The sequence below is a fragment of the Bipolaris zeicola genome (genome assembly GCF_000523435.1).
Source record: "Bipolaris zeicola 26-R-13 unplaced genomic scaffold scaffold_20, whole genome shotgun sequence".
Taxonomy (NCBI): Eukaryota; Fungi; Ascomycota; class Dothideomycetes; order Pleosporales; family Pleosporaceae; genus Bipolaris; species Bipolaris zeicola.
The window spans coordinates 35,422-62,212 of NW_006912069.1; the positions used below are offsets into that span (position 1 = coordinate 35,422).

Consider the following 26,791-nt stretch of genomic DNA (forward strand, 5'->3'; position numbering starts at 1 on the left):
CTTTGAATCGCGGCATTCTGGCATTCTAGATTTGCTTACATGCAGCACGATTAGATATACTCCACTTTGGCTACACTGTGTAAGACCAGAAATATGAAAGTCTTGTTTATTTAGATCCTTGCATCCCTAAGCAATGGCCTGCAAGCAATTCACACATCTACAGAGTCCAAATGACAATCCTTCCATCCACGCCAGTAGAACTGATCTTGCTGACTCCACTTCCGCTCTCCTCAAAACTGCGGATCGTGTTGATGGTGTTCTGGTGCACAGTCTTGAGCTTGGTGTCATCCGTGCCCGACTTGCCCTTGAGATCCATCTGCCTAAACATGTTCAGTGCGCTCTCCTCGCGCTGATCCGCCAGACCAGGACGGCTCTTGGTCTCCAGACTTCCAGTCAGCTGCCAGCCAGACTCGTTGCCCTTGAGACGGAAGGCCTCGCAGTTGTACCCAGCAGCGATGATCTCATCCTCTGAGCTCCAGATGAGCGACATGAAAGGCAGTACTTGTGTGCTAACGCTGACAATGGCGCGAGGAGCTTGCTCAGGGCCACTGGGATAGACGACAGTAAGGGTGCTGTCGTGAGCGGCAAAGGCAAGGGCGTTACCCGAGGGAGAAAAGGCAACGCTGTGAATCCATCCTGCGGTGCTGTTCAAGTATTCACCACACACAGTGTTGAACGGCAGGCGCTCTCCCCAAGCTGAGGGCTCCGGACGCTCGTCAACGCCCTTGACAAAGGAAGAGAGCACACGAGCGTGTCCATCGGTGGAGCCTGCCGCAAGCAAGACCGAGTTGGGGTGCCACGAGACACATGTGACGGTAGAGCGGATAGGCTTCTTGAGATGCTTGGAAACCCACCAGTTGTCTTCCTCCTCAAAGTAGCACACAGGGATCAAGCGAGCACCCGATCCAACAGCAAACTTGGTCTCGGAGGGGGCCCAGCGAACACAAGTAGCGGCTCGGTTGATTCGGAGTAGGACCAATGTTGGCTTCCAGCCCTGTGGTGAAGGCTCCCATACGTAGGCATTGCGATCTGTCCAGTTCCAATTAGCCTACATGTCATCAACAGTGTAGCTTCAAGCTCTACTTACCCTGCGAGCAAGTCACAATCTTGCCCGAGTTTGGTGCAATGTCCACGCCCGTGACTGTCTTGTCGTGACCCGTTAGCTCATCCTTGAGCTTGTATCCGCTGCCGCTCCTCTGGAAGACGTCGACGTTGTTCTCGCGGGCAACAGCAAGTGTTTGGCGATCAGCGGAGAAGGAGTGATCCGCAATGGGAGAGTGAAAGAGATGGTGGACTTCGGGGCCAGACATGATTTTTTTTGTTTGAAAATTGTAGGTAGGAGGTGTGGAAAAGAGGGGTTTGCAATAGGAGACTCTCTACTACTGCAATTGGGGGGGCGTTGTGTTGGTCGAGGTTGTGGAGCTTTGGGCTGAGGGAGCCTTGGTGACGTGGGGCTCTATGCCCTGGCTTGCGATGCACCCGGCGCACGGGCGTCTTTCTTGGCTTCTCCGAAAAGTTCATGGTGCCCGCAGAGCCAGCGTGAACCGCGAATTGGGAGGGAAAGCAAGGACAGCGGACATTTGCACAGTATGGCACTCCCTCCCCCAATTGACCCCCTCTTGTTACTAAGATCATTACTAAAGTAAATCACAGGGTGCTTCGCTCAAAAATATACCGCCACCATGATTCTCAGGCGCCCACTTCTCAATGCGACATCCGCTGCCGTATCAATACCAAAGACATGCGTGCGCAACCTCCAACACTCAATTCCCATGCGCCCGGTCCCCAAACCGATACCTTTTATCCCCGACCACACGGCCTTCCTCAGCGCAATTGGCCGCGGCCTCTCAGCACACGCGACAAAGATCCCCTCATGGGAAGCCCTCTTCACACTGACCTCGCCGCAACTGAAGGAACTCGGTGTTGAGCCTGCCCGCGCAAGACGCTACCTGCTGCACTGGCGCGAGAAGTTTCGAAACGGCGAATACGGCATTGGCGGAGACTGCAAGCACGTCACAGATGGAGTTGCCGAGCTGAAGGTCGTCGAGGCACCTGTGCCGCCGAACCCGCAACTCGGCAATACCATAAGTCCTCGCTCGGCGGCTGCAACGGCGACACACGATCCTGGGACCAGGAAGTTGGTTGTCAATGTGCCTGTTGGTGCGGAGAGCCCTCCCGAGCCTGTAGAGACACTGCCAAAAGTCCAGGGTGTTGTTGTAAAGGGCGCCAGCACTATCAAGGGTAGTTTTGTGGAGCCTGTCAAGGGAAGCGGAGGACTTCGTGCTAGGATAAGGCTGCAAGAGGGTATTTGGGAAGAGAGGAGAGGACACAAGGTTGATGGTGGTGAGAGGAGAAAGGCAGAGGTGCGGGCGAAGAGGAGGGCTGCTGAGAATAAGGAGAAGGCGCGGTAGATGTAGATAGCAGATGGAGATATGTTTGCTTGTACTATGAATCAATGTATCATCTTGAGATTTCTGCGTGTGTGACTTTTAAAGACTGGTGATTGTATTGCAGACAGCTACAGTACCACGGAATTGTCCGGTTCTCTATTCTAATTTCATATGAGAATAATGTTAGAGAATGTAACGAGAAGTTCACCTGTAAACTCTCAAGGAACAAAATTGTACAAATACGTTAGTCCTACATGAACGAATCAGTATCCATAATTCCCGTTACCTACAACTTCAAAATCTCAGTCCGCATTTTCTTTCCTCCCAATAGCCTCACACCCAGTCTCTTGACCAACCCCCCACATAATCACGTCAAACCCTACTCCCTCAAAAGTCAGCAAACCATCCCCCCCCCCAAAAAAAACCCTCCTCAAAAAACAAATGTAAAGATAAATCTCAAAAATCAACTCAGACCATAACCTTACAATTCTCGCACACCAACAACCACAACCCCAGCGACCAAAAAGATTAGCGCAAGAGGAAGGGTTATCTACTACGCAGTATCTGAACGAAAGGAAAAGCAATTTTTCTTTTGCTAAACCTATTTGTCATCATTGCTGATTTCATCGTTTTTTAAACGAAACAGAAATTCATATATACTTGAAAGGAAATGTTATCAGACTTACATTTATAATCATACATCTTCGCTCCGTTCTGTTGGATGAAGCAGCGCTGAGCAGAGCAGAGCAGAGCAAAGTAAAGTAAGGCAGATGTGTACTACTAGTCGGGATATACCTCGCTACCTGCACAGAGATAAGTCAAAAAGACCAACGATTTTCACCCGTTAGTAACAATAACGTTGATTGGCTCCAAAAAGGAGGTTTGCGAGGCGGGGAGGGGTTTATCCCACTAACTCCCGACCCCGACCATTTCGATTTGCGTTTTTGTTCTCCATATAAACGGTGCGGTGCGGGGGGAAGGGGGGGAAGGGGGCATATGTTGAACAGAGTTCAACGGGTTGAGGGAGTGAGAGTGTAAAAAGGGTTGGTTTCGGGTCGAGGGTTGTTGTGGGACCACACAAACCATTGGGCGCGGTTGGGGGGGACCTTGGGCACGGCACTAGTCTAGCTCACTAACTAGCGTGATGTCATTTCTGGTACTCGTAAACTTGGACGGATGGAGGGGAAGGGCTTGAGAAAAGTAGCGCCGATCAATGTCCTTGTTTTGCAGATTAGTTTCGACTTATATGGTGACCGAGACTACCTTGTTAACACGACGAAGACATATAGGTAATGAAGAACAATAAGAGTATTAGAAAATCACTACCAGCAGAGTCACACCCGGGAACAACCATTCAAAAGCAAATATACCATATAAAGAGATCTATCAAACTTTTTAAAAAGACAATTTCCACTATCACTTCTCAACACTCATCTCCTGTACAAAACTGCCTTACATCCTTCCTGATTACCCTTCCTCACCAACATTTACATGTCCATGAGAGCAGCAGCGCCAGGCTCGCTACAGACGTAAACGACTTCGTGGCTGTCGCTGAAGCCGTTGAAACGGGTAGCGGAGCACTTGGTGTACGCACCCATCTCCTCAAAGTAGAGCCAGTCGCCAACATCAAGCAGCTCCGGGAAGTTGCAAGAAGAGGAAACAACGTCGATGCCATCGCAGGTTGGACCCCAGATGGAGTACTCAACCTGAGAAGGGCTGTCATATCCTGAGCGACGCACATCGTACAAGACGTTGTTGCCGTTCTTCAAGACACGCGGCACGGGGTGCTGGTGGTCGAAGATGATGCTCGAGAAGTTTCCGTAGACACCATCGTTCAGGTACAGCATATACGAAGTAGTGCCCAGGGTGGCATCGGTGACGGTGCGACGAGCAATGACGTGGCACGCAATGGTAAAGGCAGTGGAGACGTAGTAGCGTCCAGGCTCTCCAATAACGCGGATGTGGGGTGGGAAGTACTGGTCCAAGGCTGCGGACAAGACTGCGGCCATGGGCTCGAAAGTGACATCGCCCGTGAAACCGCCGCCAACGTCAAGGGTGTGCATGTTAAAACCAAGCGCGTCTGCCTGCTCAAAGACAAACCGGGCATCCTGGACAGCCTTGACAAAGGCCTTGGGGTCGGATGCTCCGGATCCGACGTGGAAGGCCACTCCGACAACGTTGAGCTCCAACTTCTTGGCCAGCTCCAGGAGCTCACCAGTGGTGTCCAGAGCAGCACCGAACTTCTGACTGAGACGGCACAGGCTAGCTGAGTCATCAGTCAAGATTCGCAGATAAAGTTCGGCGTCTGGGAAGAGTTGCTTGGTCTTGTAGAGCTCATCGGCGTTGTCAAAGGTCATTTGCTTGACGCCAGACTGAGCAGCGTAACGCAAGTAAGACTTGGTCTTGCAGGGCTGCGCATAGATGATGCGAGAAGGGTCAACGCCCAACTTGAGAACGGTCTCAATCTCGTTCTTCGAAGCACAGTCGAAGCCGAGACCCAGCTCCGTCATGAGACGGAGGACCTGGGGGTCAGGGTTGCACTTGACAGCTATTCATTTGTCAGTCACAATTGTTTGTGCAAAGGGTAGTCTTTGTTTAAGCTTACCATAGTGCGGCTTCACACGGCTTAGATTCTTCTTCCAGCGCATATGCTGACGGTAGACCTCGCCCAGGTCGGCAACGAAGAAGGCATCTTCCTCGCCAACACTGCAGGTATCAGGATCAATAGCCTCAACACGGCTCTTGAGAGCCTCCCCAATCAACTGCTTGGATTTCCAGGCGCCATGATTGTCGACACTACCAGATGGATAGGTGCTGAAGGACGCTATGTCTTTCAACGGGAATTGGTACTCTTCAGTAGGTGTGATAGCAGAAGGTGCCATGCCCTTGATGGTAGCTTCTGGAAGTTGAGTAGTGGCTTTGGTATAGGTTACTGGCTGGATGGAAATCCCGCGTTAGGGTGGCTTGAAGGGTGCGAAGCCGAGGCTTGGTGTTGGGCGAGGTCTGGCCGCTTCCTCAGCAAGAGGAAGAACCGCTGATGGCGTCCTATGCGGCAGCTGAAGTTGAGGCTGGTCGAGGGTCTGGGTAGGAGACAAAAAGAAAAGACGCTCAAGCTCCTTCTTAGATGGCGACAAGACGGGGAGGGGGGATGTTGTTGAAAACGTGTGGCGCTGGTCGGGCAGATACAACTTGAAGGTTGAGCAGGATCAGGGCCGAGGCCGTAGTGAGATGGGAGCCTTTGACGCGACCAAAGGCTGTCGAGGGGCGGCGATGGGCAGCTACGAGGGTGCAGACACGGTCGCTTGATGGGCAGCGAGGTCTGAAGAGGCGGTGAATGGGGGAGTAGAGGGGGGTGGAAGAGGGAAGGGAGGCGATGGCGGGGAGGTGGTAAGATGAAATTTCGCGCATTCGGTTGTGGTGCTGGAGTCTCCGAACATGACTTAGCATCCCTGCGCCGCCCAAAGACGCGCAGCCACTAGCACCCGCTTCTGACATCACTTGCGGTCTATGCACGTCTGCCCCCGTGCCTGACCGGCTGATGGGCGACTGCGAGCCATGCTGAGGCTGAGCACCACCAGTTCGCAGCAAAAGGGCGCGCAAAAGAAACGAAGAAAAAAAAGCCGCATCTTGGGCATCGACACACACACACCCACACCCCCGTCGCTTACGCAGCAATTTTGATTACACGTCCAACACGAGACAACAGCCATCTTCTTTCGACCTGCCGCGTGGCAGAGCATCCATTACATGTATATTTATTCCGTCCTGTCGCCGCTACCGCCGCGGCCATGCAGCCTGCTCATAGCTACTCATGTACTAAAACTAAAAAACAGGGAAAACGCCAGGAGCCCCTCCTAAATCCAAAATGCCGCTCTGCATGCATGTGCGTTATGTATGTGTGTGTGTGTGTGTGTGTGCCCGTTTGCGCTGAATCCAGACGCTGGCCAATCGTAAAATGCAACGCCGCCGCCAGGCCAAACCGCCCAAAATTAACCCCAAAACAAAGATCCAATCTTCCATTCAACGTCAAACGTCAACTTTTTTTAGAGGCGCTGCACCATGATGGGCACATCGGAAAGGTCCACTCCATACTGGTGCTGGTAGTGCAGCGACTTGATCGACGCGCAGCTGTGCACTTGTCGTGTACCTGCGCTGCCTCCAACGCCTACGCCACGGCCCTCGTAGTCATATGCCAAACCACCACTGTATCGACCCCACGCTGCCGGATTCTCTGCTCCCTGTACTTTGACCCCCGGCCCTACAGAAGCGCGTTTGCTGCTGGTCACAGCAACTGCATCCATAGAACGCATGCCTTCGCCAATCGTCTTGCGACGCTGTGCCTGCGGCCTCGAGGGAGCCTCCCATTGCATGCTCTGCTGCGAAGTCTTCTGCAGGCTTACAGTGCTCTTAGTCGCTAGCTGATGAGCTGTATGACTGCGCTGGTGACCATGAGGACGGAAGCCGGCATTTGGCCCAAACGATGCTATACTGTGCCTCTTTGATTGCTGCGTAGCAGTATTTGGACCCGACAGCTTGGCCATGTCGATAGACGGAACAGGCGGAACATCAAAATTCTGTGGGCGATGCCTCATTGCCCTGGCCTCACCGGCTTCCACCTTCAAGCTGTGAAAGCTTTTACGTCGCTGCTGTGGCATCCCCTCTCTTGAAGCAGCAAGATCCCTACTGTGCGCGCGAGCAAACTCAGCAGCAGCCTTACTATCCATGTTGACCATTGACTTTGACCGCGGAACTGTGGCGCCAAGTCGATGTGGAGAGGCTGCAGAAGCCACAGTCTGCTTTGGGAGCTCTGGCGTCACAGCAGCATAGGGAGAAGTGCCAATCGAGATGGCAATGTGTTCCAGATAACCAGCTTCAATCGCAATATTTGCAGCTGCCTTCTCAGCCTCTCTGCTGTCACCCATCGACTTTCTTCGGAAGAAAGAGAAGCTCCTTCTGTGGCTGCTTGCAGACGGCGTCGGTGGCGGTGCAACCTGCAGCTCAACAAGCTGTTGAAACTCGGTGTGACCTGGCAGTGGGGCATGGGGCTTGGACTCTTCTGCAACGACATGGTCCTTTGAAGGATACGTCTGCGTCAAACAGTCCATGCCAGGGGTACTTGTCACGCGTCTTTCGAACTTGGCTCGCACGTCCGCCGGAACATCGGGAATCTTTCCTTCTGGAATCGGCTGGCACGACTGGACAATCAGAGCTTCTCCCTGCGACGGTCGTCGACGATGAAGACGCTTCGGCGGCTTCCCGGGCGCACTGTCGAACGATGATTTCGATGAGGTTGATCTAGGCGTACGGGGCGAGAGCAAACCCTCCGAAGTAGATGACCTCGCTGAAGAGCTTGCAGAATTCACAGACACTTGTAAAGACGACTTTGGTCGGAGTGTTCGCGACGACTGTACGGTTACCAGAGCTCCTGGGCCGCGAATGCCACGTACAGCACGTGCTGCAGATACAGACGATCCGGACATTTGCATATTCTCTTTGTTCTGCCTGGGAAACCCTGGCTGCATGCCTTCCTTTCCTTGACCTACACCGTGCGAACTGTGACATTGACACTGAGAACAAATCGTGTAAGTAGAACCTGCCTGTTGTTCGCGTTCATCTATGGGCAAACTACCACCAGATGAATAGCCAGAATCAGTTGTGCGTGGAGGAGGTCGTTGCTTGGTTCGGTTCTTTGGCTTCTTCTGTATTGGATTGCTTTGTCCAGGAGGCGCCAAGTTCCTTGTAGCAGTTTGTGATGCAGCCTGTCCTGAAGCCAGATCTTGGGATCTACAAGTGTCTTCCGACTTGGGGTAGTGTGTGTCATCTGAAGTGAATCCCTCGTCCTTGTTGACTGTACGGTCCTCTTCTGATACTGGAGATGGGCTGGGGGCAAGGTGCGCCTGCGAGCTCTGGGCAGAATGGACCACATCAACTGGATTGTTGTTCACAGCCTCCAGACTGTCGTGTGACTGATTGGGCGATGCAGTCTTGAGAGATTCATCTGCGGACCGAACAAGCTTGACTGTAGTAGCACTCCGAGCAGTCTCGTACGGTAGTGGTACTTCCATAGTTTCTACGATCTGAAGAGAAGAAGTCGCAGGAAGTGTAGCGGATTGACTTCTTGCATGGCCGCGACGCCGTGTCGATTTCATCATTAACGGGCTGGAACCGGGCTCCGTTTCTGAAAAGTAATCCTCATCTTCACCATGAGGGCGAATTGAAGCCCTGATGCTTGATGCCGGTGAAGCAGGCCCGTTTGTGACTACCAGTGTGCCAGGCTTTAGGCTTCCTAGCTGTGAGTAGTCCAGGTCACATGGAGTTGATACTCGAGGCCTTGGATCAGGTTGAACAATGTCGGTTGATGGTTTGGCCATTGTAAGATTCAGGTGCGAAGCAGCATGTGGGCTAGGTTTCGACTTGATCTCGTCGTCATACTCAAGCCTTGCGGACCTCCATGAGTTCCATGTCCTACGCCGCGCCTCGACCGGAGAGCTCCGAGTGCCGACTCCGGGTGTTTGAAGTAGCGACTGACGGCGCGTGAGCGATGTAGAAGAGGATTTGTCCACGGCCGACATTCTTCGGCTGCTGCTTGGTTCGCCTACTGGCTCATCATTCTCTTCGGGCATTTCTAAGACTTGCTGCAGAGCCGCGATGTCTTCCGGAGAACCATTTTTCTTGACTTGTTGCAGCAGCTTTATAGCTTCGGCAATATCTACATTTGAGCCTGAAACGAGGGATAGCTTGGAATCGGTTATGCCTGCAAGCCTGGCTGCTGAACCGTGTTTGCTCCCGAAGCAGGATAGCGAATTGGAGCGTGAATTGGACCTGGAGTTTGACCTTGAATTCGTCCTCGAGGCCATGGACAGAGGGCTGTCGCGTACCTTTGTCGTGTCAAGTACGCTGTCCCTGGTTTGCGACAGGATGTCGTGGTCAAACTCGCCAGTTGTGGGCGAAAGGAGAGCGTCTCTGATCTGCTGCCGTCCTTCTGGAGTGAGATCGGCAGGGCCCGAGAAGGAGCATTCTGGCGAGTCGCTCTTGTAAGCTGTGTTGACGGAGTTTGTGTTGGTCTTTGGCTTGGAGAGCTTGTTTGCATTTGGCGTGCTGGACTGATTGCCCATGGTGGTGTCGGGCTGTAGCGAGCGTGTGGAGAGCGGGGAACGCTCAGGCAGATAGAATAAGATGCATTTGGGAGATTAAGATTAACAGCTGGTGAGCGAGTCAACCGCTGGTCTTGCCGATGCGGGGCGGAGGGGAGGAGGACGGCGTATGCTTATAAGGCCTGACACACAGCGGCGTTATCAAAGTGGAGGCTGGTATGCGCGCACCAACAAGCGGTTTGGCGGTACACTAAGGAGGGACGAAGCGTATTATTGAAGAAGAAGAAAAGGTGAAGGTCCCCGCACGAACGGGCGACTAGCGATGGTCCAAAGCGTCGGTGACAGGTATCAAGGATGCTGGCCTAGGCCGATGTACCCACCGCGCGTGTTGCAGGCGCGGTGGGTGCGTGTTGCAACCGACAACAAACCTGGAAACCTGGAAGAGCGATGAGCTGAAACCTGGACGTTGCGTCTTGCAGCGAAGGTTGAATGAAACGACCAATGGTGCCCATGTCTCCATCCATAGCGCCCGCGGCCAATGAGCGCGTGGGGGGCGTTATAGGCTACGGGCCAGCACAAAGCTCGCACTGTGCTTTGCCGCATCCGTCATGGCCAACGGCTGATCGGAGCGATCCCGTCGTCGTCGTCCATGGCAAACTGCTCCAAAAACCGGCATTCCTCTGCTTGGCCCATATCCACCCGGAGAGCATCTCCCCAACCAGCCCACTGTGGCCGTGCCGATATACGCGCCGCCTGCTATATAGCCTGGCCAGGCGGCCCTCTCCACAACTGTGGCTTGCCCCCCTCCGTCATTTCCTCACTCATTTCCCTTTCCCTCACCCTGTGGCGCAGGCAAACTCCTCCCTCCATGTCCCGGCTCTGCTTCACCTACACTGTATAGTTTGCATCCAATTTCCTAGCCAATGACCCGAAACCGCCAGCCCACTACTAATGCCTTTTTCCCCCGTCCGCTTGCTTCTCCACAACACACTCTAAGCGTGGTTCGCTGCCCTTTGCAACACGCGCGTCGGCTTCGTTAGTCGCTTCTCAACGTCCTTTTTCAATACCTGACCTGCAGCAACAGGCAGTTCCTCTGCGCCGCTTTTGGCTCTTGATCGGCTAGTTTGCGCGCAATATGCCCCCTCTTCTCTTCGCTCGTCTGGTTGCCGACCCTGCATTCGCCTTGCAGAGTGGTCCATTTAGTAGTACCAAAGGTGCAAACAAGCAGTCGGGCTAGCCAATGCATGCACATGCACGCCTCTGCGATACGAACAGTGCGGCAAGACAGATCCAAATCCTGCGAGCCCAGCCTCATATCGGAGAAGGCCTCAGTCCGGATGCCGAGCTAGGGAAAATAATAATCATAAAAAGCCTCGCCCGCCGTCTGGCCTCGCCCATGGCCCCCCCTTGTTCTTTCGGCCCCAAGGTGGTTTGATTCAGGGTTCCACAGGTCTCTCAGGGGACAAGGTGGCTTCTCTACGTCACACGGCCGCTGCTTCGAGCCAAGCGGAAAAAAAATCCGGTAAAAGGCAAAGTGAGTGTGAGTGTAGTAGTGTATACTACACGGCATGTAGTGCCACTAATACTTTGTATCCGTGGGGCTGTCGACTTGTCGAGCTTTGCGGACCGGACGATCACGGACAAAGTGCCGCACCTGGTTGCGACCCAAATACTATACATATACGATTTGTCTGGGCAACACCGCACGCATCGGGCTTCCAAATCTTCCCTCGACGCCTATCACCGACGATCGACAAGACCTGCCGTAGCGTGCCGCAGCAAAAAGTCGGCGTTGCGACTACATGCACACCCGCGCACATCTTTAATTCCCTAGGCAACCCTGTGCCTAGTACAGTACACTACCTATGTACTACAAACATACATGCTTATCAACCTATATGCTTACATACAGCACGCACTTTGCTCATATGCCCGAGGAGTGGCTTAGTCGTCGTCCCTCTACGCAATCGGAAGGGCTCGGCCGCGCTGGTGACGTGACGTTGTCGCGGACATTGGCGCCATCTTACCAAACCTGGCTAAGCAGCCGCGCCAATGGTCATGGTTGACATCATAGCCACCGCTGGGCAACATCACCACCAGCCCTGCGTCCGAATCTTCGTGCGGTTTGCGGTGGAGTCATCTTGTGCTTTTACGTCCTTGGCCTTGTACATTAATCCTTCGCTGGTTCCCTATTGTTGATCCGTGTGTTCCGTCCTTTCCTACCTCCACTTCCTTCCTTCTTACCCGTCTTCTGATCCTTTCAACCCCCGATAAAATCACTTCCTTGCCTCCGAACCAACCATTAGAAGAAAAAAATGCTCGGAATTTCTTATTGGGTCGTCCCCATCTTTTCCTCGATAGTATGGATTGGCATGCTCGTCGCCATGATGGTGTATTGGGCCTCCACTGGCAAGCCCATATACTCAACAATGAGCGAAGGACAGCATATCCCATACATCTCTGGTAAGCTATCCTCATTATATGCTAGAAAATTCTGCATGTTCTAACACAACCAAGATATTGGTGCCGACACGCTCAAGCCCATGTTCATTGCAATGTCTGTCGTCACGGTAGTAACATTCGACTGTGCCTTCATTTTCGAGCGATGGCTGCGACACACCAACAAACTCCGCCCAAACACGTCCAATTGGCAGAAGCTGTACTCCGTATGCGCTACCGTCGCCGCTGTCGCCGGTGCCGCCGGTCTCATCCTCCTCACCATTTTCGATTGCAAACGACACAACACCCTGCACAACATTTTCCTTGTCGTCTTCATTGCAAGTTACATCATCAGTGCCATCTTCATCTGCTGGGAATACCAACGCCTGGGTGTTCATTACCGTGAGGAATCCATTCTGCGCATCTCCTTCTGGATCAAGCTCTTCTTCATCATCTTCGAACTTTGTCTCGTCATTGCGTTTGGCGTTTGCTCTAAGCAGGACAAGTGGAACGTTGCTGCTGTCCTGGAATGGATCATTGCATTTACCTATTGCTTCTACGTCGCCAGCTTCTTCATCGATTTCCTGCCCGCCAGGCGCACAAAGCACCACCAGTCCAAGGAAACAGAGGTGCAGATGTTGGAGGAAGGCGGTCAGGCGCATTCAACTACCGACAACGCTCGCATGGGTGCGCCCTACCCTACTCCTCTCCCCTCGAGGAACTTTTAGACCATCACATCTTTTCTTTTTTGTCTAAGACTCCTTTATCTTTGTGATTGCATGATTAAATGAGTAAATATACCACTAGCGTTGCTGTCTTTTTTTTCTGTTTTTCAGCTACATTGTATAATAGTATCATGACGAGAATGCAACGAAGCATATGGGTTGGGTTTTGCTTTTCTAAATTCTCAGCATGGACATTCCTCCACATGCGTAGGAACATGTAGAATTAATACTAGAATACACTGAACATGAAGTATACGTGGAATGAATACATCCCCTAAACTGATTTAATTACGGGCATCGAAATGAAGATATTCTTTGCATCAGACGAATACATGCTTTAAAATCCAACCATGACTACATGCTCATGCATGTAGAAGGGGGGGTATCGTCTCATTACTCAACTCTACAATATCTCTATGATGCAATCTAATCAAACCCTTCATGCTTTTTCCACTGCATCAACAAATGCATATATGCAATTCCACGAATGATCGATTTCCCGTTTAGCATAAACCCACATGTTTTTTTTTCATTTATAATACCCATTATCCCTATACTTATTCTTCCTCTCATATCTCTCATCATCTTCGTATTCTTTCTCCCTTCTCCTTTTCCTGCGATCATCCGAGTCGCGACTACGACTGCGATCCCGGCGGTCGCTTTTTGATTTGGAATCCCGGCTTCGGCTGCGATATCGATCGCGGTCCCGACGCCTGTCTTTGCGGTCGTCGGGGCTGCGGCTGCGGTCTCTGCGCTTTTCTCTTCGTCGCTCGCTGTCGTGGTAGTCATCGTCGCGGGTGCGCTCTCGTCGCTTGTCGCGGCGCCGGTCGCTGTCATGGTAATCATCTTTCTCGCGTCGACGGTCTTTGTCTCGTCTTCGCTCGCTGTCGTAGTCGTCTTCGCGTCGGCGGTCGCGGTCCCGATCGTCTCGCTTCTCCCTCCGCTTCTCGTGCTTGCGCTCATCTTCGCTATCATCATCGTATTTGCTCTTTGGTTTTGAGGCTTTCTCCTCCTCCACCAATTTCTGATTCTCAAGTTTTGCCTTGAGTTCTTCCTCCGTGATGATCTCGCCTGTATGCTTGTTTCGTAGCGTGACTGGATTGTAACTCTGGGCAACCTTTTTGCCTTTACCCTTGCCCTTGCCGCCGCCCCATTCCCCAAGCTCAATGCCCACTGCTGCATCCTCTTTTGCGCCAATGCCCAGCAAAGCTGGTCGCCGCTTGATCTCCTTCGGCTTCACAGAGGTGCCATTTTTTCCAATTCCTTCGCCATCTTTCCAGCCCATACCGCGAAGTAGCGCTGCGCCGAATCCTTCGATTGGGGTAGCTTCGTAGGCTTCGAGCGTAGGGGCCTCGGGCGCGTTCTGCAAGTCGTGTTGAAATGCCTCCTCTTCGGTCTGTACAGGTATTACGAGTTCGTTGTCAGCCGATTTGCCCGTTATCAGCGCTTCAAGCGCCTTCTTCTCCAGCCGCTCTTGTTCTGTAAGATTGTCTTGCTCTACCTCCATCGGCTCCGGCGCGTCAGGCTCTGCAGAGCCGTCTTCTTGTGCATCGTCTTTCTTCATGACCGTCAGCCCGTACTGGTACTTGGGCTCCTCAATTTGCTTCTCGTCGACCGTTTCGTTCTGCGCTTGTTGATGTGGCGCCTTCGCAAGGTGCTTCCGCCGTGCTGCTGCGCGCCAATCGCGATTTGGCGGCACCGGGATGACGCGAAATTGCTCCTTTTCTTTCTTGCCGTTGGCATCAACCGCGCCACCCTCTGCTGCGTCCCATCCTGTAATTTCTTGCTGTTTGACCGCATCGTCCGGTTCATCGTCGCCGAGGAGAGCCTTTGGTTTTTTGTTGTCTTTTTGCGCTGGAGATGCTTTTAGTCCTGGCTTCGCCTTCAGGGCCCCTAGCGACATTTTGAAGCCGCCCGGCTTAGGCGCGGCCATGATGAAATGTGAGACTGCGGGAAAGCGCTGGCGATCTGATTTACACGTTTCGCTGGTATGCAAGTGAGAAAAAGAAGTATTTGCGACTGGGTTTGATGGAAGGCGCAAAGCAAAAGCGGTGATATTAGTGGTGACAAGGTTGTGATAATGTCAGAGTTGAGATTGTTTCTTCAGAAATGTTTAGGTCGCGCGCGATGATGTCGGTCTTGGCGCTGGGCTTGCAGTATCAACCTATCAACGCTTAACTAACCGACGAAACCAGGGTCTTACCCAGACAACTGAAGCTTTTACTGAACCTAGTTATCATATCCTCATGTCTCATTTCCTAGTCTTTCTTTATGATTACAATAACATATCATACACAAATGTACAAGGACTACTCGAGGCTTGTGAGCGGTGGGAACAGCACACCCTTGTACATCCCACCCAGCTCCACCAGTGGAGTTCCATAGTCCAAATCAGCGCCAGGCTTGCAGTATTCCAGCGTTCTGCGATCAGGCTGTACACCTAACTGGTCGAGCAAAGTATTTGTCTTGTTCGGCATGTAGGGCTGGAGCAGGATACCAGTGATGCGAAGCGCTTCAGAGGCAAGATAGATAATCTTATCCACTTCCTCGCCAGGCTCACCAGGGCCGAAATGTAATACTTTGCCCCAGGGCTTTGACATTTGGAAGAATGCATTCGACTTCTAGACGTCAGTAGTGATACAATGCAAGGGTGCTTGGTATCTTACTCCTCGTACGAAATTGCATATCTGGTAGGCGGCTTGGCGTGGATCGTAAGCATCGAAAGAAGCCTCTACTTCTGAAGCGATAGTAGCAAGTGAATTGTTGTAGAACCTGGCACCCGGACCTTCTTCCCAAATCTCTTTCGGACTTTGACCTATACGCTCAATAGCACCCCGGACACTCCACTTCTTACCTCTTGTAACACGAGAAGCAAGGTTACCGAGTTGCTGATTCAGAAATTTGGTATACATGCTGATGATGCGGTCGTTATCATAGCTAGCATCATCTCGTATGCCACCCTCAGAAGCCATGTAGAAGCGCATGACATCTGGTCCGTATCTGTTGAGAGCATGGAAAGGATCTACTACCCTGCCAGTCGACTTAGACATCTTTGATCCCCCAAGAGTCCAATGGGCGTGGGTTAGTATCTTCTTTGGAAGGGGAAGTCCAAGTGCCATGAGAAAAGCTGGCCAATAAATGCAGTGGAAGCGGACAATGTCTTTGCCAATGACGTGACAATCAGCGGGCCAGCCTCCTGCTTTTTCGTGCCCGGGAGTCCACGGGTAACCTGCCTTTGTAGCGTAGTTCATGAGCGCATCAAGCCATACGTAGATAGTCTGTGAATCGTCTCCGGGAACTCGAATTCCCCATGTCAGTCGATCGGATGGCCGGGAAATTGACAAATCCTCCAGACCCGACTCAACCGCTTGCACAACTTCCTTCATGCGATGTTCAGGCGTGATCCATTCGGGGTTTTCCTTGAAGAAATCTAGCAAATGTTCACGAAAGGCTGAAAGACGGAAGTGATAATTCTCTTCAGAAGACCACTCCACTTCACTACCTGTCTCGATTGATGTCTGTGGTTTGGTTAGTTTAAACGGCAACAAGTAATCGGCCCAGTTATACCATTATCTTCCGTCCTGACGGTGGGTCAAGGTATGGCTGCACAGCAGACTGTGGGTAGAAGCATTCGTCTGTGACTGAATACCAGCCCTCATGTTTCTGCTCGTATATGAGGCCCTTCTCTTGTAACAAGTACTACGCGCCGTCAGCTAACTTTCTGTTCTGCAGTACATATATAGCCCCATACCCATGCATATTCTACAGAACTCCTATGTTCGCGGTCGGTCGTTCGTACGAAATGATCATTTGTGATTTCCGCTTTTTGTGCAAGTTCCTTTGAGGAGTGAGTATCAATGGTGGGGCTCGCTTTGCATACATGCGTACTTTGAAGATTTCGGCGCCTTGGTCGCAAAACAGCTTTGGGTCGACACCTGCCTTAGCTGCTGCTCTTTGTACCTGCAGGAGGATTAGTGAATGTCAATTATGTTTGTGAGGCGGAACCACCTTTAGGCCATGTTCATCTGTCCCCGTACACAAAATAGCGTTCTCTCCCTTAAGTACATGCCAACGCTTGATTACATCGGTAAGAACCATGGTATACAGGTGGCCAACATGAGGGGCAGCATTGACATAGAATATAGGTGTGGTGATGTAGTACGGTTTCTCAACAGAGGTCTGGGTGGTGATAAACCGTTGACTGTGATTGCTATCAATTCGACAGGACGACTGGATCCATGGTGAGCGCCTTTGGAAGCCGGAACATACCCTCCGGAATGCCGGAATTGTCGTATTGGCTATTCGGACATGCATGCTTTCATGGTTGTCTCACATCTATTATTCGCGACAATTCTCGCGTGCACTTTCGGCGCGAAGCCACGTGCGGCGCTAGCTCAATCAGTTGGATCAACTCCCAACTTTCGCCAGTTACCCCACCACTTCATGTACAGCAGCCATTGCGACAAGACGAGTCGTGCATATACTTGCGGAGGTATCTAGAAGCATGTATCACATGTTTTGATCAACTTTCTTGCGCTTAACACCAGTCGACCGATTCTCCTCAAAAGCGAGTTTCCTCCTTCAAGGCGTAAACCACATCAATATGAGACTGAGATGACGCAGACATGTGTAATTTTTATCGCAAAAGATCCAAGTCGGATCGGAATGGCCGCCCACTGTCCTTTCTCAAGGGTTGCAATACTTGTATCGGATAGTTGGGACATGCACCTAGCAATCCCCAAGGCAATCTGCATGAACGCACGCAGCAAGCATATTTGTTACGGTTCTGTCCCTATATTATGAACTACAAGATGATACTCCTTAAATAAAGTTAGCTCGATTATCTACAGTCACCCCGGTGTTACTATTGGGCCAAGCTTCTTACGATACATATCCTTGTATTTGAGCATCCGTGTTATGAGTACAGAGGCCTATCCTAATTGAGCTGGAAACGTCTGATTATATTTCATAATCTTCAGTGACTAGCTTTCTTCGCATAATTGGCTTTACATATCGGGCGTTGCGCTAACATGCGCAGTACTTACTCTCAGCACATGGCAATCCTGTAAACGAACCACCTTAATATCCGCAGGTGTCTGGATCTTGCGCCAAAACTATAGCGTACACCATCGATTGAGCCCCGCAGCCTGGTCATGTCTCGACCAAAGGGAACGCCCTGTGGTGAGGCTGACGTTGGACGCTCGTGATTCGTGCCAAGCCCACGGTTTCTATTGAAGCTATTCAGACCCAGAAAAGGTAATCTTAACGACATACCTCCATCACAACGCCCTCTTTGATAACTGCAGTAATCCCTTTCATGAATCTTGAAGGGACAGAAAGAGCTGTACCCACTCCATACATTGCTGGTTGGCAAGAGCGTTCTGGAATCAGACTATTCGTCACGATCGAAAGCATCTGTGATCTCAACGGTATCTTTTTGACGGATACTTTCTTTCCATTGGTCCGCACCCATTTCTATCAAGAAGCATCCCTTTGTTGCCTTTTCCTTCACCTGATCGGACGGTTTAGTATTGCCTGAATAGCCATTGACTTCACTGTTTGTGAATCTATTGATCACCATGGGGTCTATTGATGTTATTGAGACCAACAAACTTCCCGACTCACTACATGCTTTATCGTTTTCGAACTTAAATTATACGGATTCTCAGTAATTCTGTCCTCATCATCGAGTACAATCTCAACGATCACCGTCAACAATTCGGTCCCGAATCGATCTGCGGCTCCAACTTTCAACATCGGACGACTAAGCAATCCAATCCTGCATCATGAGATTCAACGCCATTATCGCCTCCGCTATCCTCGCGGCCACCGTCTCCAGTGCAGCACTTCCAGTGCCTGTCGAGGCCGCCGAGAAGCGCGAAGCTGAGCCGCAACTCCCGACATGGCCGCGCCCGTATGGTCTCCCTCATGGCATGGCTGCTGAGAAGCGCGATGCTGATGCCGGAATAATCTGGAAACGCCCTTACGGTATCCCACACGGTATGGCCGCCGAGAAGCGTGAAGCTGAATCACAACTCCCAACCTGGCCGCGCCCTTATGGTCTGCCACACGGCATGGCCGCTGAGAAACGCGAAGCCGAACCTGAGCCACAACTCCCAACCTGGCCACGTCCTATCGGCCTTCCCCATGGTATGGCCGCTGAGAAACGTGAGGCTGAAGCTGAGCCGCAATTACCAACCTGGCCACGTCCTTATGGCATCCCTCATGGCATGGCTGCTGAGAAGCGCGAAGCCGAGGCTGAGCCACAGTTGCCAACCTGGGACCGCCCTTACGGTATCCCACATGGTATGGCTGCTGAGAAACGTGAGCCAGAAACCCCCGGGAAGTAAGCATCTCGTCAATGTCAACAACCTCCAAAGGTCACGATGAAAGGCCACAAAAAATGTTGTAATTTCATGTTCTTATCACAACAACTCTTATTCTTTTGGATACACTCGACGGGCACTCCAATCATCCTCTAGTTTCTACCTATCATATTTGGGCGCCTGTTTCAGAACATATATCAATCCGTCGCATAGTGTATACTATTTGAAAGCTCTTCATTTTGATGCCATATACAGTGGCATGGTCCAGCATTTGGCTGGTATCTACTACAGAGCAGGACTGGTATCCCTCTTCTTGTTGGCATCTACGGTACGGGAGAATGTCCACACATGTTGGGAAGAGGGCTGGTCTCTTGTCACGCAAATTGCTCTTGTATTGGTTCTTGGATATAGTCTTCGCTTAGTTAGTTTAACTCATGTCGACTCGTACCAAATTTCTCCTTTCCCATGAACGAACGGCGTGGGCAATTTTTCCATCATTTACTTCGACGTAATAGTCAAACCGAATGGTCTATTTGATCTTTCTGGCACCCTTGTTCTGGTACCGCACCACCTGACACCAACTGTCGTGACACACGATCATATCCCATGAATCAAACAAACATCAACACAATTACACCGTCATGACCCGTAACCATGGTCAATCACATCCCGATCCCATACCCGTATCTTCGCATGTTACGCTACACAAAGCGATTCTGACAGCTGTCAGTACCACTTTCTGCTGCAACCTCTGAGGGTGCTTCGCACCAGCGACAGGGCACTCTTTTTTCATACAGGTATCCGCTGTCATTCACATGTTCGCTATAGTTGTGCCGAAATACCTGCCAGGATAAACAGCTTGTGACTTTGATATTAAAGTGATATACCGGAATGACCCGGACTAAGGGAGGGACAGGCATGGAAAATTGGTGATGAAGGTGATGTGTGCGATCAAACTTTCAGTGGGGCTAGGATACGGATAAATGAATCAGGCTGTGTGTAATGCATATTGAACCCACAAAGTTCATGCTGAACCTGCTGACACCGTTTGAAACCCTTAATGAACAACATTAATGTTCCAACAAGTCGGAAGCTGATGTTTTTGTTCTCATTCTCTGGAATCGTATTTATTTACTCACATTTTTAGTTTTTTCACAACCATCAAACCATGCCTTGTCTAGCATACAACACCCTCGAAACCCAAATACCCTCACCATCGCAACCCACCTTTCCCCCCTTGGCACTCATCCACGCATGAATCTCCAGTAAAACCATAGGTACTTACTCCTCATCACATCTCAACCTCGCATCCGCGTCCGCATCCGCATCACGCACAACAAAATCACACCCCCAAAACCTCGTCCTCTGCCCAATTTGTCAAACACCAAAAACACACCCCCGCTTATCCTTCCCCCCCCCCCCAAACTCAACCCACCTCCACCAACACTTTCCCTCCCATCCCTCGCCTACACAAAAAAACTCCGGTACACTAAATCCCCTAGTAAATAATAGCTTCCCTACTAGCCCTAGCCCCGTAGCCCCCAAACCCAAGCAAGTAAAAAAACATCCCAACCTCGTATCGACCAAAAACGCGGCTCACTACTTACAAACCCAACCGCCCGTTCCCGAACCGAACTCAAAAAAATAACCCCCACTAACACGATAGTGAGAAAGAGAGAGAGAGAGACGGGCTACCAAGGGTTGCAGATAACTTGCATACAAACTTACCCTAGCACTTTATTTGAACATGCTAATAATAAAGCTAAAGCGGGGGGATTTCCAACAAGAAAGACTAGAAAAAAAGAGGAATGAAGGGGACGAAAAGAGAGTGAGAGAGGGGAAGAAAAAAGTGGGCTACTAGCAGATTGGCGGGGGGGGGGGTGAGGGGGCTGAAAGTGCACGCCAAGACGAGTTGATTGCAATCGAGAGTGTGTGAAAGAGTGTGTGAGAGAGAGGTGTGTGTGGAGCCCCTCCAGACGCCGGGGCTGGCTGGGGGTGTGTTGTTGTTGTTATTTTTCGAGTCAACTACCAAAGGTCAGAAGTTCCAAATCTAAGTGCTATACTATCGTACGTACGTACAGTACTTTGTCCGAATCCATTTGCCCGTCCCTAAGAAACGATTTATGCAATCCACACACTACTACTACGTATGTACAAACAATTTGAAAAAAAACTTCGTAATCCACACTATGTCCAATCTTTTTTAGTCATGAATTTGCAAGCTTCTTCTTTGACTGTTCTTATTATGCTCACCCCCTTGTTCTTGTGACATAACTTCGTTCTCGCATTCGTTGCATGGGAGGGGGGTCCCTAGGATGGCGTTCGAGCGCGCCGTCAATGCGTTGACGGGATGGAAAAGGGCCACCCCCCCCCAAAAAGAAGTTACCGCTGGCTCGGGAATCGGGTAATGACAAATTATCGCGCTTCCGTTTCTCTTTGGATCGGAAGAGCAGGGTGTTTCGCTTAGGACGTGTGATGGGCGCCGTATCTGTATTGCTGATGCCGCGTTTGTCAAAGTTGTATTTTGGGAGTTAGGCTGTATTTTGAGGTTGCGGGGGTGGTGCTGGTGGTGGGTGAGATACAGGCAAAATTGAGGTAATTAGTGGTCTTTTTTTGTTGAGGGGGGGTTGGGTGGTACGACAGAGATTGATGGAGGGGGCCGGATGCAAGGTACCATGCATGGATGGTTATCGGACACCGAGATGTGAGTATTGATACATTTTGGTGTTGTTTTGTCCAGTTTCTATTTTGTGCCTAGGAGTTGGGGGCTCATTATGTGAGTATGCGGCACAGGTCCAAGTCAACGAACAACTGTGGGGACGGAATGATTGTTGCCGTTCGAAATAATAATAGAGATGGATGGCTAGTGACGAGACAGGAAAGTCCAGCCGCAGGCAATCTAAGAAGAGTTCACCACACAAGACAGAGATAAGTCGTAAAGTCATTTCATTCGTTACAATACCAATATTCGATTTCTCCTGGCTCTCTTCTCCTCACATGGCATTCTCCCAACACAGTTTACCTCCAATACCTCAATATAAACAGTAGCTTTTCAACAACAACAACGAACATCTGCCATACCCCAAATATATCCAATAAATGAGTGCGCGAATGTCTGTGCTAAGCATGACCCCCCATACATGCAATCTTTCCAACACATTAACCATGCCCAAAACCAAAACTAGTTGTCGTCTCTGACCTTGCGGCCCCGCTGAGCGTTCAAAGTCTTTAGATGTATGCATTGAAAATAAGCATGTAGAGAGAAGGAACGCGAGAAAAACAAAACAAGACATGTATACTAAGAAAAGAAACAGAACGTAAAAGGGTATAATAGCGGGTCATGATCAGCTCACCAAAGTGTGCTGCTAAAAAAAAAGAATTTGAGAGTGGAGAACGTTGGAAATTTGAAAGAAAAAGAAGAAGAGAATCAAAACTCGCCTGCTCGCTTGCTGAAAAGGAAGGGACAAAAAATCGAAGTAAACTCCAAGGAAAATTGAGAAACATTCTCGTGGTGACCCTACATGTTAGCACCATTGACATTGACCTGATAGCCGTCGCTTTTGGCCTTCAAAGCCTTGGCCAACATGAGCTCACGCATCCAGTCGATCCTCTGGTCTTTGGTAGTGACGGCAAAATGTTGAACCTTGCCGTTAGGCATTAGCTTCTTGACATCGCCTTTGCCAGGAGCGGTGGGCACAAGCTGAAACTCAAAGGCGGGCGCGTTGGCAGCCGACTTGTCCTTGTGATGACCCGAAGAGAGCTTGAGGGCCCTAAGCTTGCTTGAGAGCTTGTTTGAAGCGAGCGACGAGCATGCCACAGCATAGTCATCTACATCAATGGTTTGCAGTGCAGACGAGGAAGGAAGCTCATTGGGGTGCATGGCCAGCAGCGTGCCCTGGAGCCGGAAGTGGTGGTCTTGCCATTCATGGCGCAAGAGTTTGGTTCGGCGCTTCTTCATCCAACCATGGTGGTTGACGCCCTTGTACACGAAGCCGCCCTTATGAAGAGGTGCAACGGTGTCTTGGGCCTCCATGTCAAATGGCTTGGTGGCTTTGAGCGGTGATGAGCTGGCACTGTCAACGGGGCTAACTGAGTCATCGAAGATGGTTTCGCGCAAAGTGTCGTCATCTGAGTGGGCGGTTGGGCTGAACACGCGCTCTTCAGCTAGCGCTGGCATGGGCAGTGATGGGCGTCGCCGGTCGTGACGCGAGCCAGACCTGTGGAGTTGGGGCTGGTACTGCATGTTTGGGGGCACGGACTGGCTTGTGTCGCGGCTGAGAGGCTCTGGTTGCACGGCGGTCACAGGTACATCCATCTCGGAGAAAGGCGTGCCGAATCGGTAAACCCCGCCTGGTGAAGCTGTCCTACAAGGTGAAAAGGCGCTGTCCGGTGCGAGGTATTGGTGTACCGGAGCACCGCTACGTGGGTTGCCGACAGGCTGGACAGACATTGCACGTGCCGGGGGAATGGTCAATTTGGGAAGGCTCTTGAGGTTCGAGTGAGGCGCCGGCATGAACTCTGGAGGGTGGAGAGTTGGTGTCGACGGCGTGTGTGCGAATGGCTCGAACGACCTAGTGGTATGTGCCGATGTAGATGCGGAGAAGGCCGAAACCGGCGGGCAGTACTGTTGCTGTGGTATCACCAAGAATGGACGGGGTGGGTATATCTCGGCTGGCGGGGTGGGAGGTGCCTCGATTGGAGTAGCGGTCTGGTAAGGTTGTTGCTGGCCCTGCAGAGTGAGGAATTGTCGCACATTGTCTTGCGGGTCGCGTTGCTCAAACTTTTGCAGATCTTGGAGGGAGAAGTCTGGTAGCTGGCCAGGACCTAGCACGTCGGACGATGCAACCACAGACGGGACCACAACCGACGGTGCAGATTCTGAGTTGGGGCGGTGGACGTTCTCGACAGCATGGCTTGCAGTTTGGGCGTTGCCGGGATCGCCGGCAATGAAGATGTGGCCACCCTTTTCGGGAGAGATGGGAAAGCCGTGTTCCTGCTGGAGTCTGGCGAGCTGTCTTTGTTGCTTCTTCCACTTGGAGCACCGTTCACCCTTTGCGCACACGTGAGGCTTGGGCAGTAGCTGTTCAATCGCGACAATCGAGACGGAGTGCGCAGGCGTGATGAGATCGTCTCCTAGATTGCGGCCGCGCGACTTGTCACGGCGACTGGCTTTCCGACCCTTGCTCTTTGATCTGTTTCTTGCCTCTTTGCAAGGGCGTTCGATGTCTTCAAACGGGGTTGGGATGGCGGCAGGCGCGGTTGGAGAGATGAGACCTTCTGCGGTGCGGAGCGAGTCGATCTGATTCCATAGCTGATGTCTTTTGCCAAAGGACTGGATCTCCAACTCTTTTAGATCATCAAACTGCATATCCAGGAGGACGGCGCCGGTGATGTCGTGTCCGATGAACTTGTCAATGATGTCGTCTTCAAATCCATTCTGGTACATCCAGGTAGCCACATCTTGAGAAGTCCAGGCACGCACTTCGGCATTGTCAAGGTGGGCTACGGCAAGGGCGATGTTGTTGTACTCTTTTTGAGGCACAATGGTTTCTGGAGTTGCTTCGCGGAATGCTGTTTGTTGGCGAAGTGGTGTTTGCTTTGGTAGCAGGGGAGACAGTTGCAGCGCATCATCGTATGGGAACTCGTTCGAGGACTGCGAAGCACGAAACAGATGTGGACCCTTTGGGCCTTCTACTGGCTTTATTTCTGGCCAGAAAGCAAACTGTGGTCGGATGTCTTCTCCTGGGGTAGTCACTTCTTCAAAAGTTGATATTGTTGTTTGACTTCGTCGGTTGTCGCTCTGGAGGCTGTTAGCACCGACGCACAGACTCAGCGGAACACGGACACGCACAGAAGAGCCGCCGAACTCCTCGAATTCGCTTGAGTCGTCTTCAATGTCGGTATAGGCAACGCTGATGTGAGAAAGCGGACGCTCGAGCGAGGAGCGGGCCGCTAGAGCAGCGGAGAAGAGGGATGATGCTTTTCCCCTTTCAAACATTTCCATGCCCGGCTCTAGCGGGGTGATGGGTGTCATGGCCTGCTATGGGGGTGTTAGCATTGGGGTGGATGGAGGAGGCGAGTGCCGAGAGTAGCTTACCATGATCACGATGTGAGTGGGCGCACACACGCTCAAGAGTAGGAGCTGCGAGTTTGCGAGAGAGGGCTAGGGGGTAATGGGATGGAGTGTGGCGAGCATGGCATACGCTGAAGCAAAGCAAAGCAAAGCAAAGCAAAGCACAGTAGGGCAGCGGCAGCACAAGATGATCGAAAACGGGAAACAGGACCCTCCGGGTGGAGAGCGCTTGCAAGTCTTTTGTAGAGAGTGCTTGGGCGCCGTTGGCGGTGGGGGGCGGGCGAGTTTGGCCCATATCACACAGCAGAGACTGCATGAGACAGCGTATGCCTGTCGACAGCGGCCACTGAGCGAGGTCGAGTCGTCGCCAGGCATAGTGGGCAGCAGACAGGCTGGCGCTTAGTGTAGACTGCTGCGAGGGCGGATGGGGCGCTGATTGGCCAGCCCGCAGATTGGGCCACGGGCTAATAGTGCCGAAAAGGGACAGGCAAATGCCATTAATATCACCACCACCACGGCCGTCATCACGGCCACGGCCACACGCACACGCACACACGCACGCACCTACGCCCGGCCGGCCAAGTCAGGGTCGCCGCGGATCCACTCACAGCGAGGGCCGACGGCAGCGGATCGTGTCGCCGCCAGTCGCGCGCAGATGCAGCGAAGATCTGAGGTTGAGCCATGGCGTGCACGCATACTGTTGGCTGTCTGGCGTCCTGTGCGCAGCCTCAAGGTACGTACCTCGGACATGCTCTGGGCCACTGCCACTGCCACTGCCACTGCCAGCAACTGCCAGCACCACGCCCACCGCCTCACCTTGCCCGCCAGTGTGACGCTGGCCGCCAGCAAGCTACTACTACTATTACTACTACGTATCAAACTATGTGCACAGACAGGTCTATATGCGGCTGTGTAGTATACATTCACATGTAGACTCATACTTACATACATACATACATACATACATACATACATACATACATGTCCCTGTATGTACACTACTACCCAAGTACATACATATACCGCGCTTTTCTGACAAAGCACAATGTGACAACGGCCATCCATGTCATGATCGGTCGGTGGAGCTTCGGTTCGGACGGTTGACGTGTGTGAGCCGACAGCCTCATCAGCGCCATGCAGTAATGCGATATTGGCACAAACACATCACATGCGGCTGCGTTCCGTGCTTGAGCGGTTGCGTGCAGCCCGTGACGCCACAGAGCAGAGTCCAGGTCGACTCGACAAGCAGTCCTGTCGTCATAGTCGTCGTCTGGCCGGGCAAACTGTGGTGCTCGTCGGACCTACTACCTCGACTTTTGTCTGTCTTCTTGCCTGGGCGTCGCCGCTGCCGGCAGTCTGCTACCGTTGCCAGCCATGTGTCAGACCGCTGGTACTACCACACCCTCGTGACTGCGACTACCTACCCACCATGAAACCCTCTCCCACAGTGGCGGCCAACGGTCGCCCAGAGAAGCACCCACACGACGAGCCCGTGACTCCAAGACCCTGCGGCCAGCCGAGTCGCCATTCTCTGGTGTGCTCCGCTGCGACAATGGACTGGCGAAGCGTCGTTGTGACAAGGCGAATCAGCGTGGAGAAATGGGGTTCGAGCAAGGAGCCATGCAGACCGCAACTTGTGCAAATGCAAGCATTATCCCAAGCGTTTTCTCTACGAACCGCGCCAAGCAGAGAAAAAAGAAAAAAAGATCCACCTCTGATAGTCGGGCAAAGGAACCTACTGGGA

General features: G+C 51.8%; 9 protein-coding genes across 9 annotated transcripts; 3 read left to right on the forward strand and 6 right to left on the reverse strand.

Annotated features, from left to right (window-relative positions):
- Positions 1-157: 157 nt before the first annotated feature.
- Positions 158-1,310, reverse strand: COCCADRAFT_23426 (uncharacterized protein; the record flags this gene model as incomplete). The annotated part of the gene is made up of 2 exons (XM_007710637.1): positions 158-1,029; positions 1,088-1,310. 2 exons carry the CDS (start codon positions 1,308-1,310, stop codon positions 158-160), a joined length of 1,095 nt encoding a protein of 364 aa, XP_007708827.1.
- A 372-nt stretch (positions 1,311-1,682) lies between these two features.
- On the forward strand, positions 1,683-2,411 carry COCCADRAFT_23427 (uncharacterized protein; the record flags this gene model as incomplete). The annotated part of the gene is made up of 1 exon (XM_007710638.1): positions 1,683-2,411. The coding sequence occupies one exon, from the start codon at positions 1,683-1,685 to the stop codon at positions 2,409-2,411; it is 729 nt and encodes a 242-aa protein (XP_007708828.1).
- A 1,466-nt stretch (positions 2,412-3,877) lies between these two features.
- On the reverse strand, positions 3,878-5,272 carry COCCADRAFT_2131 (uncharacterized protein; the record flags this gene model as incomplete). Its single annotated transcript, XM_007710616.1, has 2 exons — positions 3,878-4,938; positions 4,996-5,272. The coding sequence occupies 2 exons, from the start codon at positions 5,270-5,272 to the stop codon at positions 3,878-3,880; spliced, it is 1,338 nt and encodes a 445-aa protein (XP_007708806.1).
- Positions 5,273-6,433: 1,161 nt separating this feature from the next.
- On the reverse strand, positions 6,434-9,505 carry COCCADRAFT_23429 (uncharacterized protein; the record flags this gene model as incomplete). Its single annotated transcript, XM_007710639.1, has 1 exon — positions 6,434-9,505. The coding sequence occupies one exon, from the start codon at positions 9,503-9,505 to the stop codon at positions 6,434-6,436; it is 3,072 nt and encodes a 1,023-aa protein (XP_007708829.1).
- A 2,294-nt stretch (positions 9,506-11,799) lies between these two features.
- Positions 11,800-12,651, forward strand: COCCADRAFT_87021 (uncharacterized protein; the record flags this gene model as incomplete). Its single annotated transcript, XM_007710666.1, has 2 exons — positions 11,800-11,947; positions 12,002-12,651. 2 exons carry the CDS (start codon positions 11,800-11,802, stop codon positions 12,649-12,651), a joined length of 798 nt encoding a protein of 265 aa, XP_007708856.1.
- Positions 12,652-13,177: 526 nt separating this feature from the next.
- On the reverse strand, positions 13,178-14,581 carry COCCADRAFT_87115 (uncharacterized protein; the record flags this gene model as incomplete). Its single annotated transcript, XM_007710667.1, has 1 exon — positions 13,178-14,581. The coding sequence occupies one exon, from the start codon at positions 14,579-14,581 to the stop codon at positions 13,178-13,180; it is 1,404 nt and encodes a 467-aa protein (XP_007708857.1).
- Positions 14,582-14,957: 376 nt separating this feature from the next.
- On the reverse strand, positions 14,958-16,962 carry COCCADRAFT_33827 (uncharacterized protein; the record flags this gene model as incomplete). The annotated part of the gene is made up of 6 exons (XM_007710648.1): positions 14,958-15,266; positions 15,315-16,166; positions 16,216-16,347; positions 16,400-16,486; positions 16,537-16,608; positions 16,657-16,962. The coding sequence occupies 6 exons, from the start codon at positions 16,960-16,962 to the stop codon at positions 14,958-14,960; spliced, it is 1,758 nt and encodes a 585-aa protein (XP_007708838.1).
- A 1,472-nt stretch (positions 16,963-18,434) lies between these two features.
- Positions 18,435-18,998, forward strand: COCCADRAFT_33828 (uncharacterized protein; the record flags this gene model as incomplete). Its single annotated transcript, XM_007710649.1, has 1 exon — positions 18,435-18,998. The coding sequence occupies one exon, from the start codon at positions 18,435-18,437 to the stop codon at positions 18,996-18,998; it is 564 nt and encodes a 187-aa protein (XP_007708839.1).
- A 3,493-nt stretch (positions 18,999-22,491) lies between these two features.
- On the reverse strand, positions 22,492-25,008 carry COCCADRAFT_87142 (uncharacterized protein; the record flags this gene model as incomplete). Its single annotated transcript, XM_007710668.1, has 2 exons — positions 22,492-24,774; positions 24,826-25,008. The coding sequence occupies 2 exons, from the start codon at positions 25,006-25,008 to the stop codon at positions 22,492-22,494; spliced, it is 2,466 nt and encodes an 821-aa protein (XP_007708858.1).
- Positions 25,009-26,791: the final 1,783 nt, after the last annotated feature.